General features: G+C 43.9%; 1 protein-coding gene across 2 annotated transcripts; it reads right to left on the bottom strand.

The window, feature by feature from the left end:
* Positions 1-4,972: 4,972 nt before the first annotated feature.
* LOC101754758 (kinesin-like protein KIN-12G) lies at positions 4,973-13,430 on the bottom strand. Of its 2 annotated transcripts, none has more exons than XM_022825626.1 (21): positions 12,706-13,430; positions 12,371-12,526; positions 12,183-12,266; positions 11,948-12,067; positions 11,740-11,853; positions 11,436-11,528; positions 11,140-11,229; positions 10,943-11,013; positions 10,744-10,818; positions 10,519-10,606; positions 10,311-10,369; positions 10,150-10,213; positions 10,008-10,073; positions 9,726-9,878; positions 9,540-9,641; positions 9,226-9,461; positions 8,822-8,891; positions 8,667-8,720; positions 8,427-8,486; positions 8,242-8,321; positions 4,973-7,549 (listed from the first exon to the last, which is right to left on the bottom strand). In XM_022825626.1, exons 1-21 carry the CDS (start codon positions 13,096-13,098, stop codon positions 5,668-5,670), a joined length of 4,110 nt encoding a protein of 1,369 aa, XP_022681361.1. In that variant the 5' UTR covers positions 13,099-13,430; the 3' UTR covers positions 4,973-5,667. The 2 variants fall into 2 exon arrangements, with proteins under 2 accessions (XP_022681361.1, XP_004951595.2); XM_004951538.2 differs by having other exon boundaries at positions 9,540-9,644; positions 12,706-13,429.
* Between the last annotated feature and the right edge of the window lie 1,452 nt (positions 13,431-14,882).

Here is a 14,882-nt window from a genome sequence, read left to right as displayed (position 1 = left end):
TTCTGTAGCTCGAGATATTAACAAAACAATACTGACATGTCACTTAATGACGAGAAAAGATTTGATCATCTCACAACTTCCGTGATAGACAAATTTAGATAAATAAGGATCATGATTAAAGAAGGATAGATGCTGATTTAGAACAGATTCTAAAACCCAGCTAAGCACTTTATTACTAAGACCGGTGTCGTTTGGCAATCACCCCACACACCGCACTCATTAAAAAAAAAATCCAACTCAAGCATTTAACACAAGACCAAGCATCCAAACACACTCCTTAAACTAAGCACACTCTAACGACGACGACACTAACGATTACAAGAATTTAAACTTAGCACTCCTAAATCCTAAGGATCTTCCGTGCGGGCATCTGGCTGGTTGTAGCGTGGGCGCTTCGGAGGTGGCGACATCGGCAGGAACACCGTCTTAGGATTTCCTGGATCACCTATTCCCTAAACAATAGCAACCAGTCGGTCCCTCTCAGCCCTAAGTTCCCGCAACTTCTCCTGAGCCTTGTGCAAGGTGTTATTGGTGCCGTCCAAAGCGGTGTTGGTGGTAGCCAACAACTCGCTGACCTCTCGTACGCAGCCATTGGTGCAGTTTTCAGTGACTGAAGCGACGTAAGTCTTCGCTTCACCACTGGCTCTGTAGGGGATGTGCCAGCGAGTAGTACCACCCAACTGCTGGCGTGCCCGGTGAGAGAGGACACAGAGTGCCCTCCTAGCAAACTCGGCAATCCCTTCCTCCATGGTTTCCCTATGAGCCACGTCGGGGTGAATAGATTCAACCCTCCATCCTTCTCCCATCTTCTCGTAGAGGGATACTACCACCTCCTAGTACGTAGCATAGCGGGGGTGAGCGTACTCCCTACACTTGTATTCTGGCTTCAAGACTTTTCCCAGACCCAAGTCCTCCGTAGCGTACCAGCCATATCAGCCATGGGAATGCCTTTTCCCAACTCATCCCTGATTGACACCGTCCATTTGTCCGACGCCGCAACTGGCGCGTCCTGCTCCTCAACTGGAACGTCGTCAGGGTCGCTCTCTGGATCAGACGAATCAGACGACTCTGACGGATCTGCATCTGCGGCGTTGAAAGTAGGCAGAAGGAATAGACGTTGAAGAAAACACTCGTTTGTAACTGGTTTTGTATTAACATAGATGAATGAAAGGTTAAGATGACACCTTGTAATCATTCTGGCATTAAGATAGTACCTTGTTCTGCTGGAATCTACTTAAACTGATGTAGGGCCTGTTTGGTTATGGTTGCTTATTATAAGCAACTTAAAGTTGCTTATTGTAGTTGCTTATTTTTAAGTTTAGGTATTTGGTTTGGGTTGCTTATTTGCAATAAATGAGAGTGCTATTGACACATTTGCCCCTACCATCCCATTTCCCTCTACCCCTAATCAATACCCGGGTCCTGGACCTCCTGGTCCTTGGCGCTAGAAGAAATTGGCGCCAGGAGGGAGCGGCAGGTGGAGGCGGGCGACGGGTCGGGAGCGGTGGGGCGCGGAGGCGGGCGGCGGGGTGCGGAGGCGGGCGGCGGGCCGGGAGCGGCGGGGCGCGGAGGCGGCGGCGCGGAGGCGGGGCGTGGAGGCGGCGGCGCGGAGGCCGGCGCGGAAGCGGGCGGCGGGCGCAGCGGCGCCGGCCGGCGCGCGGAGGCGGCCGGCGGCCGGCACAACGGCGGCGGGCGGCGCGGAGGCGGCCGGCGGCCGGCACAACGGCGGCGGGCGGCGCGGAGGCGGCCGGCGGCCGACGCAGCGGCGGCGGCGGGCGGAAGCGGCGGTGGGCCTGAGTGGTGACGGGAGAGAGGAGAGAGAAAGGGGAGAGAGGAGAGAGAATGAGGGTAGGAGGTGTAAAGTGCCCCATAAGCAACCATAAGCAATCCAAAAGTTGCTTGTTTGCTTATGCATAAGCAACTTATAAGCAAGTCTATAAGCAAGAGTGATTGGTTCATAAGCAACTTATTTGCTTATTTTTAAGTTGCTTATGCATAAGCAACTCAAACCAAACAGGCCCGTAGCCCTCCAGTTTGCTTAAGGGCGTTGCTTAAGAGCGTGTTTAGTTCACTTTTATCCTGCCCCCTGTGCACCTGATGCCTGTTGTCTGCAGACTGCTATTTTGGGCTAGGCTACTACAATTTGCCTATCTGTTCGCTGTGCCTGGGACCATATACTCCCGTTGCCATGTTGGATAATGGATATGAGGGCCGCAATGCTGTCATGCCTAAATGTTAGATTTAATTCTAACGGAAGAAACCTTCCAGGAATTGTCTAGTTAGCAAATCTTCCACATTGGACCTTAAAAAGGATCTCTTCCACACTGAAAAAGAAGCCAAGGCAGGAATGACAGTGACACTTTTATCCTTTTTATTTAGTTGTGATCATAGGGGCATTTTGTCAGTCTTATGTCCTTGTATATGGCATAATTTAATTATAAACTTCCCGTCTTCATAGCAATCGAATCAAATAGGTTTAGAGATTCAGCAGAGATGAAACGAACAGTAGTAGATATACAGGCGGAGACATAACTTACAAACATTTTGGGCATTCCGTTCGGTCCCGGTCCCGGTCCCCCCCCCCCCCCCCCCCCACCCCCTAATTAGAACAGCGGCATTCCTACCTCGTCTTTGAGAAGGATGTCGCGAAACGCAGAACAAACTCTTGATTCTTTAACAGAGCACACAGTGCGATCTAGTTCGTGTGTAGGTGGTGCAGCCTACGTATGACCACCTCTTAAAAGTTCATCATAGCTCTGCATGTTTTCTGTGCAAGATGTGCTTCACGACCTCATAAGAGGAGACGACAATGCCCACTGAAGGCCCTGCGCGTCCCATTCGTGGGCCTGCACCCCTGAACAGAACCGTTGATACCTTCCTTCCTGCAGCAAGTGTCATATCCAAAGTGTTATTTGCTTTTGATCGTGAAGAAATCGTGCAAGATGCTGGAGATTTACAGTGACGATAATGACACGAAGGATTTCGGTGATTAAGCATAAAGACTGTTCTTGAAATGCCTAACAAGTTGCTATATGATGTGGCTTCAGCTTTGCACCATAACAAACATTACCACTAAAGACAATAGTAGTAGTGACTTGCACCACAATAAGGACGTTTGAATTTGATTTGACAACCAAGATCGTAGTCGTAAATGTCCTATTATAAACAGACTCTTGTTCCAATCTCATACAGCGAATGATCACAGTGAAGCTTACTTTGCATTGTAACACTGACATACAAGGGTTTTCCATTTGATTAAGAACTGGCACAGATGCAAAATCTTTGCTTTTATACCACAAACCAGAACCAGCAAAGATGAGCCAACATATATAGGAAGAATTGAATATGTGTCACTGCTAAAAGAGAAGGCTGGATAAGTACCTCCAAACCTCAACCAATATGTGCCTTGTGTTCATGTTTAATACCCTTTAGGGTCCTTCTGCAGAAGAATGCAGGATTCAGAGAGTCATTATTTATTGTCACTAGCTGATTCCAAGTTCTTAGGATGAAAAGACCAAAGCCAGGCTTAACTAAATAGCAAGAGTTTAAGAAAAACTAAAATTTGGATAAAAAAGGTATAAGAAACTACAAATGAGCCCAAAACACCACACTTGCCTCTATTTGTCTGCGTGTCTTGGCAACATCAAGCGGGCAGGTAGCACCAGCGAAGATGACCCCAGCAATGAAGCCTGCAGAAAAGTTTGCCCCCAATATAACTGCTGGATTGCTTTTGTCACCAACTAATCCTGCCGAGTGCCTTCTAATCTGCATAAGAAGCATTTGGAAGATTAAAAAAGAATGTTGTCTCAGCAGGTCTTATTAAATTGAAACTTTCTTTTAATCCAAAGTATGACATAGAGAGCATCAGTTCAGCAGTATCTTACTGGTTGAAGAACTGTCCAGCATATACTGAGAAGGGGACATCACGTGCTAGTTGTGCTCCTAGACCAGTCCATAGGAGGTAGTATCCCCGAACTATTTTCAAATTCCAAAGTACATAGCTTTAGTATTCAGAACAAATGAGAACATAATGCTGTGGTTCCAAGATTCATATGTACGCGTTCGTTCAAACATTGCAGATAATATGGTTCAGAAATTGATAAATTGTTAGTATCTTAAAATGTTATGGCAATATAAATTAAAAGTTTGTCAATTACAAGCTAAAAAATAGTGATGTAGCATAGTACACACAGTTTTCAGGGTTACTGATGCAGGTCAGCATCTTGAACTTTTATACTACTGACCTGCATACGTGTCCTTGCAAATTCAATAGGGGAACAAGTTATACATGCCAGCGATCGTGCAATAGAGCCAAAAATAAGAGGAGCATATGGTCTTAATTTTGGAAAATTATGATCGGAGTATTCTTCAATCCAATTTCGCCATAAATCATAAGAAAGTAGATACATTCCAACCTGAAGGAGCAAAGAGAAAAGAAAAGAAAATTAATGTGTGTCTAATGAAAGCACGTATGAATACTGATGAAAAACATGTGACGTACAAACCTAATGTTTATAGCTAGCTATATCTATATTCCTTGTTGCCTGACATGTAGCAATATAATAAATTGATGCTGCAGGGTTAGGGTACAAACATTGTTGAGCTGAAAGGACTTACCGCTGGCACAGCCAATGCTAGGCTTGTACCAGTACCTCTCCATAGTCTAAATATTCCTTCCTGCAGATGTTTATTAATCATTAGAACAGATGATTTTCGGGAAAGAGGAAAGCACAAGGAAGAGAGTTGCTCAACAAGCACTTGCCGGTCTAGTGACTTTAGAAAACACGTCCACAGTTCCCCTGTACTGAAAGCATTCAGGACTGCAAGATGGGCCAAAACCATTGATTCCACCAGTACTGCATGAGGGATAGCACCTAAAATCTGACCATATCTGAGCAATGTATTTTAGAGAAAATAAGTGCACAGTTCACCTGACAGAGTATCTTTCTGGAGAACACTTGACAAAAATATCTTGAACTACTAGAATCTGATGGCAAACTGAAGAACCAATTTATAATTACAAACCAGTTAAGCAACGGGACAAGAGCTGAAGAAGCTTCCACAGATGTCCAAACTACACTAACAACAGGAGATCATCAGACAGTCTAGAGGGGAACCAAAATAAAGGAACATTTACATTCCACCAGACGCTAGCTAGAAGCCAGACGAACTTGGCACACTGTTTGCAGCAGAACACACTCGTCACTTACGATAAAAGTCAAGATCAGGCCAAAGCTTTTTACATGATGCTGGAGTGCAGCATTCTTCAACTAGTGTAAAAGCATCCACCCAGTTTCAGATTAACTTATGATACAAGTCCACTCACTGCCTGTTATTAGTCTAGAGAGTTACAGAAACAAGAGGTCATGCCTCCATGGATTCGGTATCATGTCAAATCAGTATGTCCTGCACCTGCAAGTGTAGCCAGGAGCCCAGGACCTGTTGATGACTTGAAACTAGCCCACCAGAGGATAGGCGGCCGCAAGAAAAAAAAAGGATCAGGATGTTTCCATCCTGCGAAGCAAATTACTAGAAGTGGCAGCATGCCAGCGTCTGATCGCTGACGTCTTGCTACAAATGTAACTGAGCAGAAGGCAAGACAGAGTAGCCTGTCAGTCGGTGGGAATCATTGCATCAGTGAAGGAATCTGAGGCTAGTCGCACAGGTTCACAAATTTGCTTGGCTGTCGAGAAGCAAAAGCTGCTTAGCTTCAGCGACATGGATCCGGACGGACTCAAGATCCGTTGCCACCTTTTCACCAACAGGCGGCATGGATTGATCCAAGCTGCAAGAGGTTAAGCTTCTTCTGTCATGCAGAAGCTCAGCTAGCTCCCGCATCGCTTGATTTAGCTTCAAGTGCAGTTCATCCAGACCCCTGGCTTGATGCTGCAAGGACTCCTCACACACCTTGATCTCTTCCTCCTTCAAGTTGACATGGAAAACACAGTCCTGGTAGTCAATCAGCAAGGCCTCCATGTTCTTCACCTCACCCTCCCAAACCTCTGCCAATGTGTTGTCACGAACAAACTTCTCAATGTCAGCTTCCAGCAAGGAGAGGCAGCAATCTTCTATTTCTGTTTCAAGGAGTGCCATCTCGCAATCAATATAATCACATTTCTGCATACTTTTTATTTCCTTGTGAACTATGCGAAGCTGTTCACGGGCGTTCTGCAGTTCACATGAAAGCTTTATCCGCTCCTCCTCAGATTTCAGCAGATCAGTTGCCTTACTAAAATTCTTGGGTTTATGTGTCAATGCAGTAGATGTATCAAGATTATCAATAGCGAACAGAACCTTTTCTTCCTCCTTCCTTTGAGCTTCATAAGAGCGAAGCTTCAGTTTAAGGCCATCAATTTTGCTTCGCAACTCAGTTTCAGATTCATGTGCCCTTGTTCTCATGGCAGATAGTTGGTTTTTGCGAGTTTGGAGAAGATTCAACTGTTCCTTCTTTTCATTCATCAATGCAAAGTTAGAATCAAACTTGGATGAAGCAATGGCTTTGGTCTTCAAATCCAAGTTCCAACACGATGCTGCAGGCAAGAAATACTTGCCTTCAAAAGTATCTTTCTTGTCCTGTGATTCTGACAGTGCAGACTTCAGGGCCTTGGTTTCTTCCTGACCATGCTGCACGTCTAGACGACGAAGCTGAATGCTTGCAGAAAGTTCTTCCGCCTTTCTACTTACCCTTTCGAGTAGCTCAAAATATTTTACTGCATCCTGAGCAGACACAACCTTGTCTTGGACAAGCTCCAGCTTAGTCCGAACAAGCTGCAGCACTTCTTTCAAAGCTAAAATTGTAGAGTCATGAACATGTTTCACTTCAAGACTCTTAGGATCTGCGGCTTCACTCATTTCATCATCTTTTTCATCCGACCGAATCTCTTTTACAGTTTCAGAGTTGCTTTGCTCTAAAATTTTCCTTTTGTATTCATCCCTTTCCTGCATAGCTTTCTCATACAAACCCATAAGTCTATCATTTTCCTCGTGCATCTCTTCCAGCTGAAGACACAGTTCAGCAGATGTATTCCTTGACAAGTTATCCTCGTTGATGCATTTCTCATCCGCTATCTTAGACTCTTCTTCCATGCTGGATGAGTTGTGTGCATGCAAATCTGATGGGCCTGCTGGTGGGGCATTAGGCAGATCTTCATTCACAAGGTTTTCTCCAAAAGGATGACTACCTTGCTGACCACTTGCATGTTCATTTCCAGGAATGGTAGGGCAGTTTCCATCTTGATTTGCCTCAACATTTACAATAGCATGTTCATATAGATCAAACAGTCTCTTGTTATCCTCAATCAAAACCTTAAGCTGCATCCTCAATTCTTCATTTTCTTTGGCCAAACCAATTGCAGTTTCATGGGCTTCTGCTTCCCTTTGACTTGCCGAAGATATTGCGTCAACCAAAGTCTTAAGTTCTATCTGAGCATCAGATAAGTTATGTAAACCTGCCTCTCCTTGCTCCTGGAGTTCGACAGCCTTGCATTCATTATTTATGTCATCATGTTTCTTTGCAACTTCCAATTCCGTGGTTAGTTCATCAACACGCCTGCACATTATTCGATACATCAGGTAATGTCATCAGAACAATGGTTATTTTACTAGGTGTCAGAACAGTAGTTGATAGCACACATGTAAGTTCCATAAAAACATAAAAATGATTTTCTAGTTCCTAGAGAGGAAAAAAAAGAAACATGGTGAAAGGGCACCTGAGTAGCACCCAGTAGGCTCGGGTTCGACTCCCCGTGGGAGCGAATTAAAAAGGGCTGGAATAAAAAAATTATAAAAAAAAATAGGTAGGGGCTTCCCCTGCTGACTTTGGTCAAAAAAAAAGAAACATGCACAGATTGCAATTTATCAGGTACAATCAGCAGCAATGATGACATGGAGAAGTGCAAATGAATGATTTAACAAATGGTCTACTGATTGGCCTTTTCAAACATTATGAGTTCTAATTAACATTACTGTGCAAATCCTGAACCACAAGACATGCTATATCTGGTAAAGTGGTACTGGTACATGAATACGAGTGAATCAAAGGAAACATAGTAAATGAGTTGAAAATAACAAACCACAGTGCTTCAGAATTTTAACCATCCTATATGTGCCCAACAGATACACTATTATTTACCATCTTTATAATCATTAATATCACAGTATACTATGGAAGAAGGAAACATATTGATTATGAAGCAATAAAAGCCCTCGTAGCAGCATGCCAAGGTAGGAAAATAGTTATACCTCTCAAGGTTCTCCTTTGCTTCAAGGCAGAAGGTCAATTTTTTACGCAATGACTCGATTTCTCTCTCATTCTGAATAGCCTGCAGTACAAAATCATAAACTGGATTCAGCCACAAACAAACAAGCATACTATAAACAAAGGTGTAATCAGAGTGATATTGCACAGGAAGTACTCTAACACCAACCTGCAAACGAAGGAACTCATTTTCCTCATCACCAGCTGACTCCCCAAATAATGAGAGGCCCTGCACAAGTTATTATAAATCTAAGTCCATTGACAGGTAAGCGTGTAATATTGCTGTAAAGTATTTTTTTAAAAAATGGCTTAGCTATTAGTTCTATGTAAGTCAAGGGTTTACTAATAAACGCACAAGTGACATCCTACATTCAGAATTTTGCGTATAGTTATAATCAAACATTCAAACCTTGTTGACAGGATCTTTCTCGTGCATAAGCTTCCAGTCAAGAGCCTCTAGCAGCTGCAAATCAATTCAGAGATGTTGAATAAGCTCACTACTTCTAGATAGTAAAAGAGGTAATAATAAAAGTTTGCCTCAGCCCCATCAACACCTAGATGTACCTTATCTTGTAAAATAATTATTTGATCATGCATCATTTCCCGTTCACTTTCATCAACAAATGACTGCAACCTGATTTTTTTTAAGAACAAATAAAGTGTTGTTAAGCTTCCAACACAAAGCAGATAAACAAAGAGTCAAAGAGCCAGACCGATGAGATTATTCAGATAATAAAATATACAAGAATCAGTTACTCCTTTGCAGCAGTGATACAACAATGTAAATTGAGTTGATAATCACATAATAAAATATTCAACAAGTTATAAGTGACTGGTAGCAATACAATAAAGAGTTAACAACTGAAAACAACTAATTCAAACAATAGTTTACTCAAGAATAAATTATTCTTTGCCAACAGGGGTGCATGATCATTTAAAATCACTAAGATGTTAACAGCAATGCTAACCTTCGCAGCTCTTCTTTTAGTTGTAGGTTCTCCATTGCAAATTTCGTGATTTCTGGATTGTGATCTAATTGACTCCGCAGGACCTCTAACTCCTTCACAAGGCTTTCCCTCTCTTGCAAAAGAAGCGCCTCAGCAGATAATTTTCCTGAAGCAACCTGCTCCAATCTTTTGATCCGATCTTCACGAAACTTAAGCCTCATCTTGAAACTTCTTACCTCTTCTGTCTTTTGAGCTGCCTGTGCGGAAACAAAACATTAAGTTAGAAAATACATGACTACCTGTGCACATTTTTTCTTTGATTATTAACTACAGACCAGCTGTTCAGCAATCTGTTTTGCAGCTATTGTTGCCTTCAATTGTGCTTCCTTCTCTTGCTCCCTCCTAAAAGCAGCGACAAGGGCAGCATCGTAATCATTCTTCTGAACACAGCACACCAACAAAACCAGTGTAAGTCCCTGTGAATCATATCAAGTTCTACGAGCAAATTCAGTTATGAATACCTGTGTAGTCCTTTTATCAAAATTAAGTGGACTGAATGTGCCATGACCTTGATCCCATTTGAACATGCTAGGAGACTCACAGACAAATCCATGAGAACCAAGGCCTTCAGTTTTATCAGAACCTACTAGTCCTTGCAAACGGCTAACTTCTTTCTGCAATATCGTATCAATGTTAATATACATGATAAATTAAAAATTACAAATGTCTATGCAATAGAATATTTAGGGAAACAGCTTCCAATATACAGTAAAAAAACTGAGAAAGCTCAAAGTCATCTATACCTTAAGGTTCTGGATCTGTAAGCGCATGCTGAGAACATCACCAGAGGCATCCTCATTAATGATAGCCTATGTAGAGTAATGGTTAGCTGATGCGTGCAGGAAAAACAGTTGTATCACAATTAATATGCAAAAAATTACATACATTATTCCTTATGTACTTAGCTCGTTGCGCAAACTTCAATGTGCTTAGTGTCTCAGCAGCACAACTGGGTAGAAAAGGAGAGTGTCATAATATATCATGTAGAACTGTTTCAAAATAGAAAGGCAACTGAATAGAACAACAGATCATAATTAGGAACCTACCAATGAGATGGGCTTATGTTTGCAATTATAGTCGTCTTTGAATTTCCTCCAAGCGAATCCTATAAAGCAGAGGTAGAACATATGCAAAACTTTTATCATAAATGGACCGTAACGCAAATTTGCATTGAAAAATTTTCAAATTCATAATAGCTCCTTAGCCTTCAACTTACAACATGAGAACCTTTATTGTCTCAGTTTTGCATATTACCTGGAGGAGGAATGTTAATTTTGAATCTCTGTAGGGAACGTGGTGTGATTTTTTGTTTGACACAGCAATGAGGTTCGTAATGACAAGTCTGCAAGAATGCCAAAGCCCAAAATAGTTTTAAAAGAAGTGTAATGCTTTGAGAATCTGGCTTAGTGCGCTAAGTTCATAAAAAACATTAAACATTTTCTTTAGTCCAAGGTATATGCTAGAAGATGATCAACTAACCCCAAAGTTGAGAGTGACTTGTTGATGTTGGTAGCTTCCTTCAAGCGCTCTCCTTCAGCACCTGAGCTTTTTTGCCTGCACAGCAGAAGGCATGCATGTTGAATTGGAAGGTGAGAGAATGAAAAAAAAGTGTGCTCGCACTAAAAATCCATTAAAGTCGTATCAAATAATTATAGACAGTGCTACTTGAACAACTTACCTCTCTGAGCCCGCAAGATCAACAAGGTTGAGCCGAGAAAATCGATGGTGGTTGATACCTTGCGACTCCCACTAAATAGTTAATTTCAAGAGTGAGTAAAGGGAAACACATATGTGATGTTACCCACAATAACATGATTACATGTACAACGACATCTTAACATAGAAAGATCTTTGGAAATTATTTACTTCATATACCTTACTCTCTATAAGGCAAGTGAAAACACTGTGAGAGCGGCTACTTGCTCGGTTCATATTAGTGGCTGCTACCTTTCTGTTTGCTGCCCCCTGAAAATAAAATGCAGAATGTCTTAACTCTTAAGGTTTGATTCATGTACTGAATCTTAAACTTGGGTACCAGACATTAAAGTGACTTGGGCAATCATTGATTGCATTTGAAGCTGGTAAAAGAGATCCAAGTTTCTAACAATCCCAACTAGAGATAAACCTCAGCAGAACACAAGAACAAAAATGCAAACATTTTATCAACTAACCTCAATAAGTTGTTGAAGCGCTTCTCGAGCATTGGAGATCTCATGTTCCGTCAGATTCTCAACATGGACACCCTTTTTGGCATCCTCTCTTATCTGCAAGAAAGTAACTCGAGCTAATCAGCTCATAGTCTAGATAATATATATCTTGAAATACAGACATTTTCAAACAGCATTACAAATACACAAGAAAGAAAAAGCAGTCAATACTAAATGAACAGGAGGTATGAGTAGTCTAGGCATAACTTGAACAGAAGGTACAAAAACAATAAAGACCTGTATAACAGAAACCTTGCATGATACTTACCTGCAAGTTTACAGAATTTGGGTTGAGCAGATCAAGAATCTGCTCATTATATATCTCCAGAAAAGAGCATTTACATGTAAACCTGAGCTTTTCATCCCTCCTTATTTCCTTTTCCTGCAAACAGTAGCGAAGAAAATAGCTAATAAAATTAACATGACATGTCTGCCAAAATGAGGCATCCAAAAAGCAACAGATCGTAGAGACTTGCCTTTTGGATTCTAGCAAAGAGATGCTCGAACACTCGAGGCGTCATACCACAATTCGCATTGTTCCTCCGTGTCCCATTTTCTATATCACCAAGCATTGTATGTGTCTTTCCACTTCCAGTCTAGCAAAAGCAGATACAAAGCGTTGAAAGATAAACAGAGAATTATGCACAACCTGTGCCTGTGGGACCCAAAAAACTTGAGAATCTGCAGCATCAAGTTAAACGTGTTGCTAACCTGCCCATAAGCAAACATGCAGCTGTTGTAGCCAGAAATGCAATTCTCCACCATTGGCACTCCAGCAACCTTGAACATATTCTCCTGAAGAGCACCAAATGAGGATCAGTTATACATTTTGCACAAATAAATAAGTCAGAAGAAGCAAATAGATGCGAATAATTGGGAATCGAGAGTGTCAAGAGGACCTGCGTGACATGCTCGTCCGCGACGTGATCAAACGTGAACCGAGACTCAGGATGTCCAGTCCACGTAAGGCTCTGGCTACTATCCTGCCGGACGCACCTCTTCTGCCCCTGCAGCGATATCTCGCTGCCGCTGAGCGGCCGGATACGGATCACAACCTGCAGATTGGAGCACTTAAGCAACCACCGATAGGTACTCGACGAAATGCCCGCGGACACAGCCACTTTTTTTTTCCGACCCGGCCGAATTGGACCGGAGCACTGCCGCTAATGGAGTAGAAAGTGCGCCGGCTGAGAAGGGGAGGAGACAGCTCGCAGCGAGGCGGAGGAAACCCTACCTGCACGTTGTTGTCCTTCCAGAAGGAGGGGTCCTCCTGGAGCTCGAACCGCGCGGGGGCGGGGGCGACGCTCCCGCCGCCGAGCTCGTCGTCGACGCCGTCCGACGGCATCGCGGGTGCAGCGGAGGCGGAGGAGGACTTCCGCAGCTGGGTGGGGCGGAAGCAGAGGCGGAGGCGGTGGCAGATCGGAGATGCGGTGGTGGAGGGGGCCGGCAGCTGAGATGGGGTCTTGGTTTGAAATGGGGAGCGGAGGGGAGGAGACGTTAGCCAATTTTGAATTTGGGGTCGCGTCCAGAGTCCACACAGACACAGCAGCGCGAGGCCGTGAGCTGTGGCGGACTGGCGGCCTTGAAGTCCAAAGCAAGACAAGCGCAGACTTTGAATGGAGTACATAAATGAAAATTCGAAATTTTCATTTTAAAAAATCGAAATATGGAGCACGTGTTCATCTTCTTGAAATATTTTGCCGGTGTTTTCATGAAAGATTCATTAATGATGCTACCAAATAAACGTGCCCACTAGTTCGCTCCCTCCATTTAAGCGTTTGTATTTTTTTTTTATAAAAAACCAATACAGAATTTGTTTCTATGAACAACTTCGATAATACGGTATAGCTATATTACTTTAAATTAAAGATGAAAATGCAATATTTTATAAATAATCCTTACATGGAATATCGTGATGCTATAGTTTCTTTTGATATGTAAAAACGCTATCAAATATGCACGGGAAATACTAATTGTATTATTTTATTTTTAAATATAATTTTATTATATTATTATGTTGTTTATTACACACAATTCCTAGTGTTTTTACTTTAGAAAATGAATTTATATAAAAAAAAATATTATATCATAGAACATGATCTCATCTCTAATTCTAATTTTTCGTCCAAGTTGATGAGGATTTCTTTCACGCACCGTCCCGTTCTACATTGTCTCCCAACCAAACGCACCCTTAGTGTACGTGCATGCGCTAGCAGATGTGTACTCGTTGCTCAGCCCAGTCGGGAGTAATTTGTGGCCAACGCTAAGGCGCGCAGTCCATGTCACATCGAATGTTTGTGTCGTTATCGAAAATCACGGATCAATACTACAGCAAGTAATTTGTTTTCTATGCATGTAAGGCTCGGATGGTTGCACGAGAGAACACGAGGTGTATATTGGTTCGGGCAGGAATAGCCCTACGTCCAGTGCAGGAGGCTGCTCGTGTTACTCATACAGAATTTGCAGTAGGGGTTACAAACGGGTGAGAGAGGGAAGCTGGTCCCAAGTCTTTGTGGGTGTGTACTGATGCTCGTGTAGGAGAGTTGTGAGACGGGGGTTGTTTTGTCTGCTTGAGAGCCGCCTTTCACTCGAGCTCCCTGGTCCTCCTTTTATAGCATAAGGAAGACACAGGAGTTACAATCGAGCCAGGAGTAAGGGAAGTGAAAAAGGTAAGTAGGGAAGTAAAAGCGCAGGGAGAAGGACCGAGCCCCCGAGGTCGTCGCCTTCCCTTCCGATTTCTGCTCCTGTCAGCATGGCCGCCGGAGAAGGATGGCTGTTGTTGGGCCCTTCTGACGACCCAGCGGTCGGCCACTGTAGTCGAGGAGACGTGCGTGGCGACCGACCGCTGTAGCCATGCAGGTTGATGATGATGACTGGCCGCCGTAGTTGTGCACGTCGCGGATGACGGGCGACCTCTGTAGCCATGCGTGATGGTCGGGAGGTACGGCCGGGACGCCCCTGATGCCAGGCCGAGCGGAAACCGAGCGGCGCACAGTGCTACATGGGCGAGACCGCCCTATGGCAAACGCCACAGAGGAGGGTTAGGGCGGTGCAACTGTTGCCTCATGCAGTCATGGCAGCAGTGCGCCGCACGAAGACTCCAACGGGTCACATCGAGGAAGACGGGCGCCTCTCCGTGTGTCAGAGCCGTGTCCCGGTTGAGCACGCCCCATCGGTGGCATTTATGGCGAGATCGATGGGGGCCCACAAGATCTGCGCCCTCATCTGCGGATCCGCGCACGTCCTAGGGCAAGGCGAAACTCTGTCCTGTGGGTCCGGGTGCGTTCGACCCCTTGCGCCTGGGGTCAGGCGAGGCGGAGCCTTGCGACAAGGGGTCGGGCGCATCTGACCCCTAGCGCCCGGGGTCGGGTGAGGCGGAGCCTTGCGACGAGGGGTTGGGCGGGGCCGACC

This window comes from Setaria italica, chromosome I (assembly GCF_000263155.2).
Source record: "Setaria italica strain Yugu1 chromosome I, Setaria_italica_v2.0, whole genome shotgun sequence".
Classification (NCBI taxonomy): Eukaryota; Viridiplantae; Streptophyta; class Magnoliopsida; order Poales; family Poaceae; genus Setaria; species Setaria italica.
This window is presented reverse-complemented; position numbering and strand designations above follow the sequence as displayed.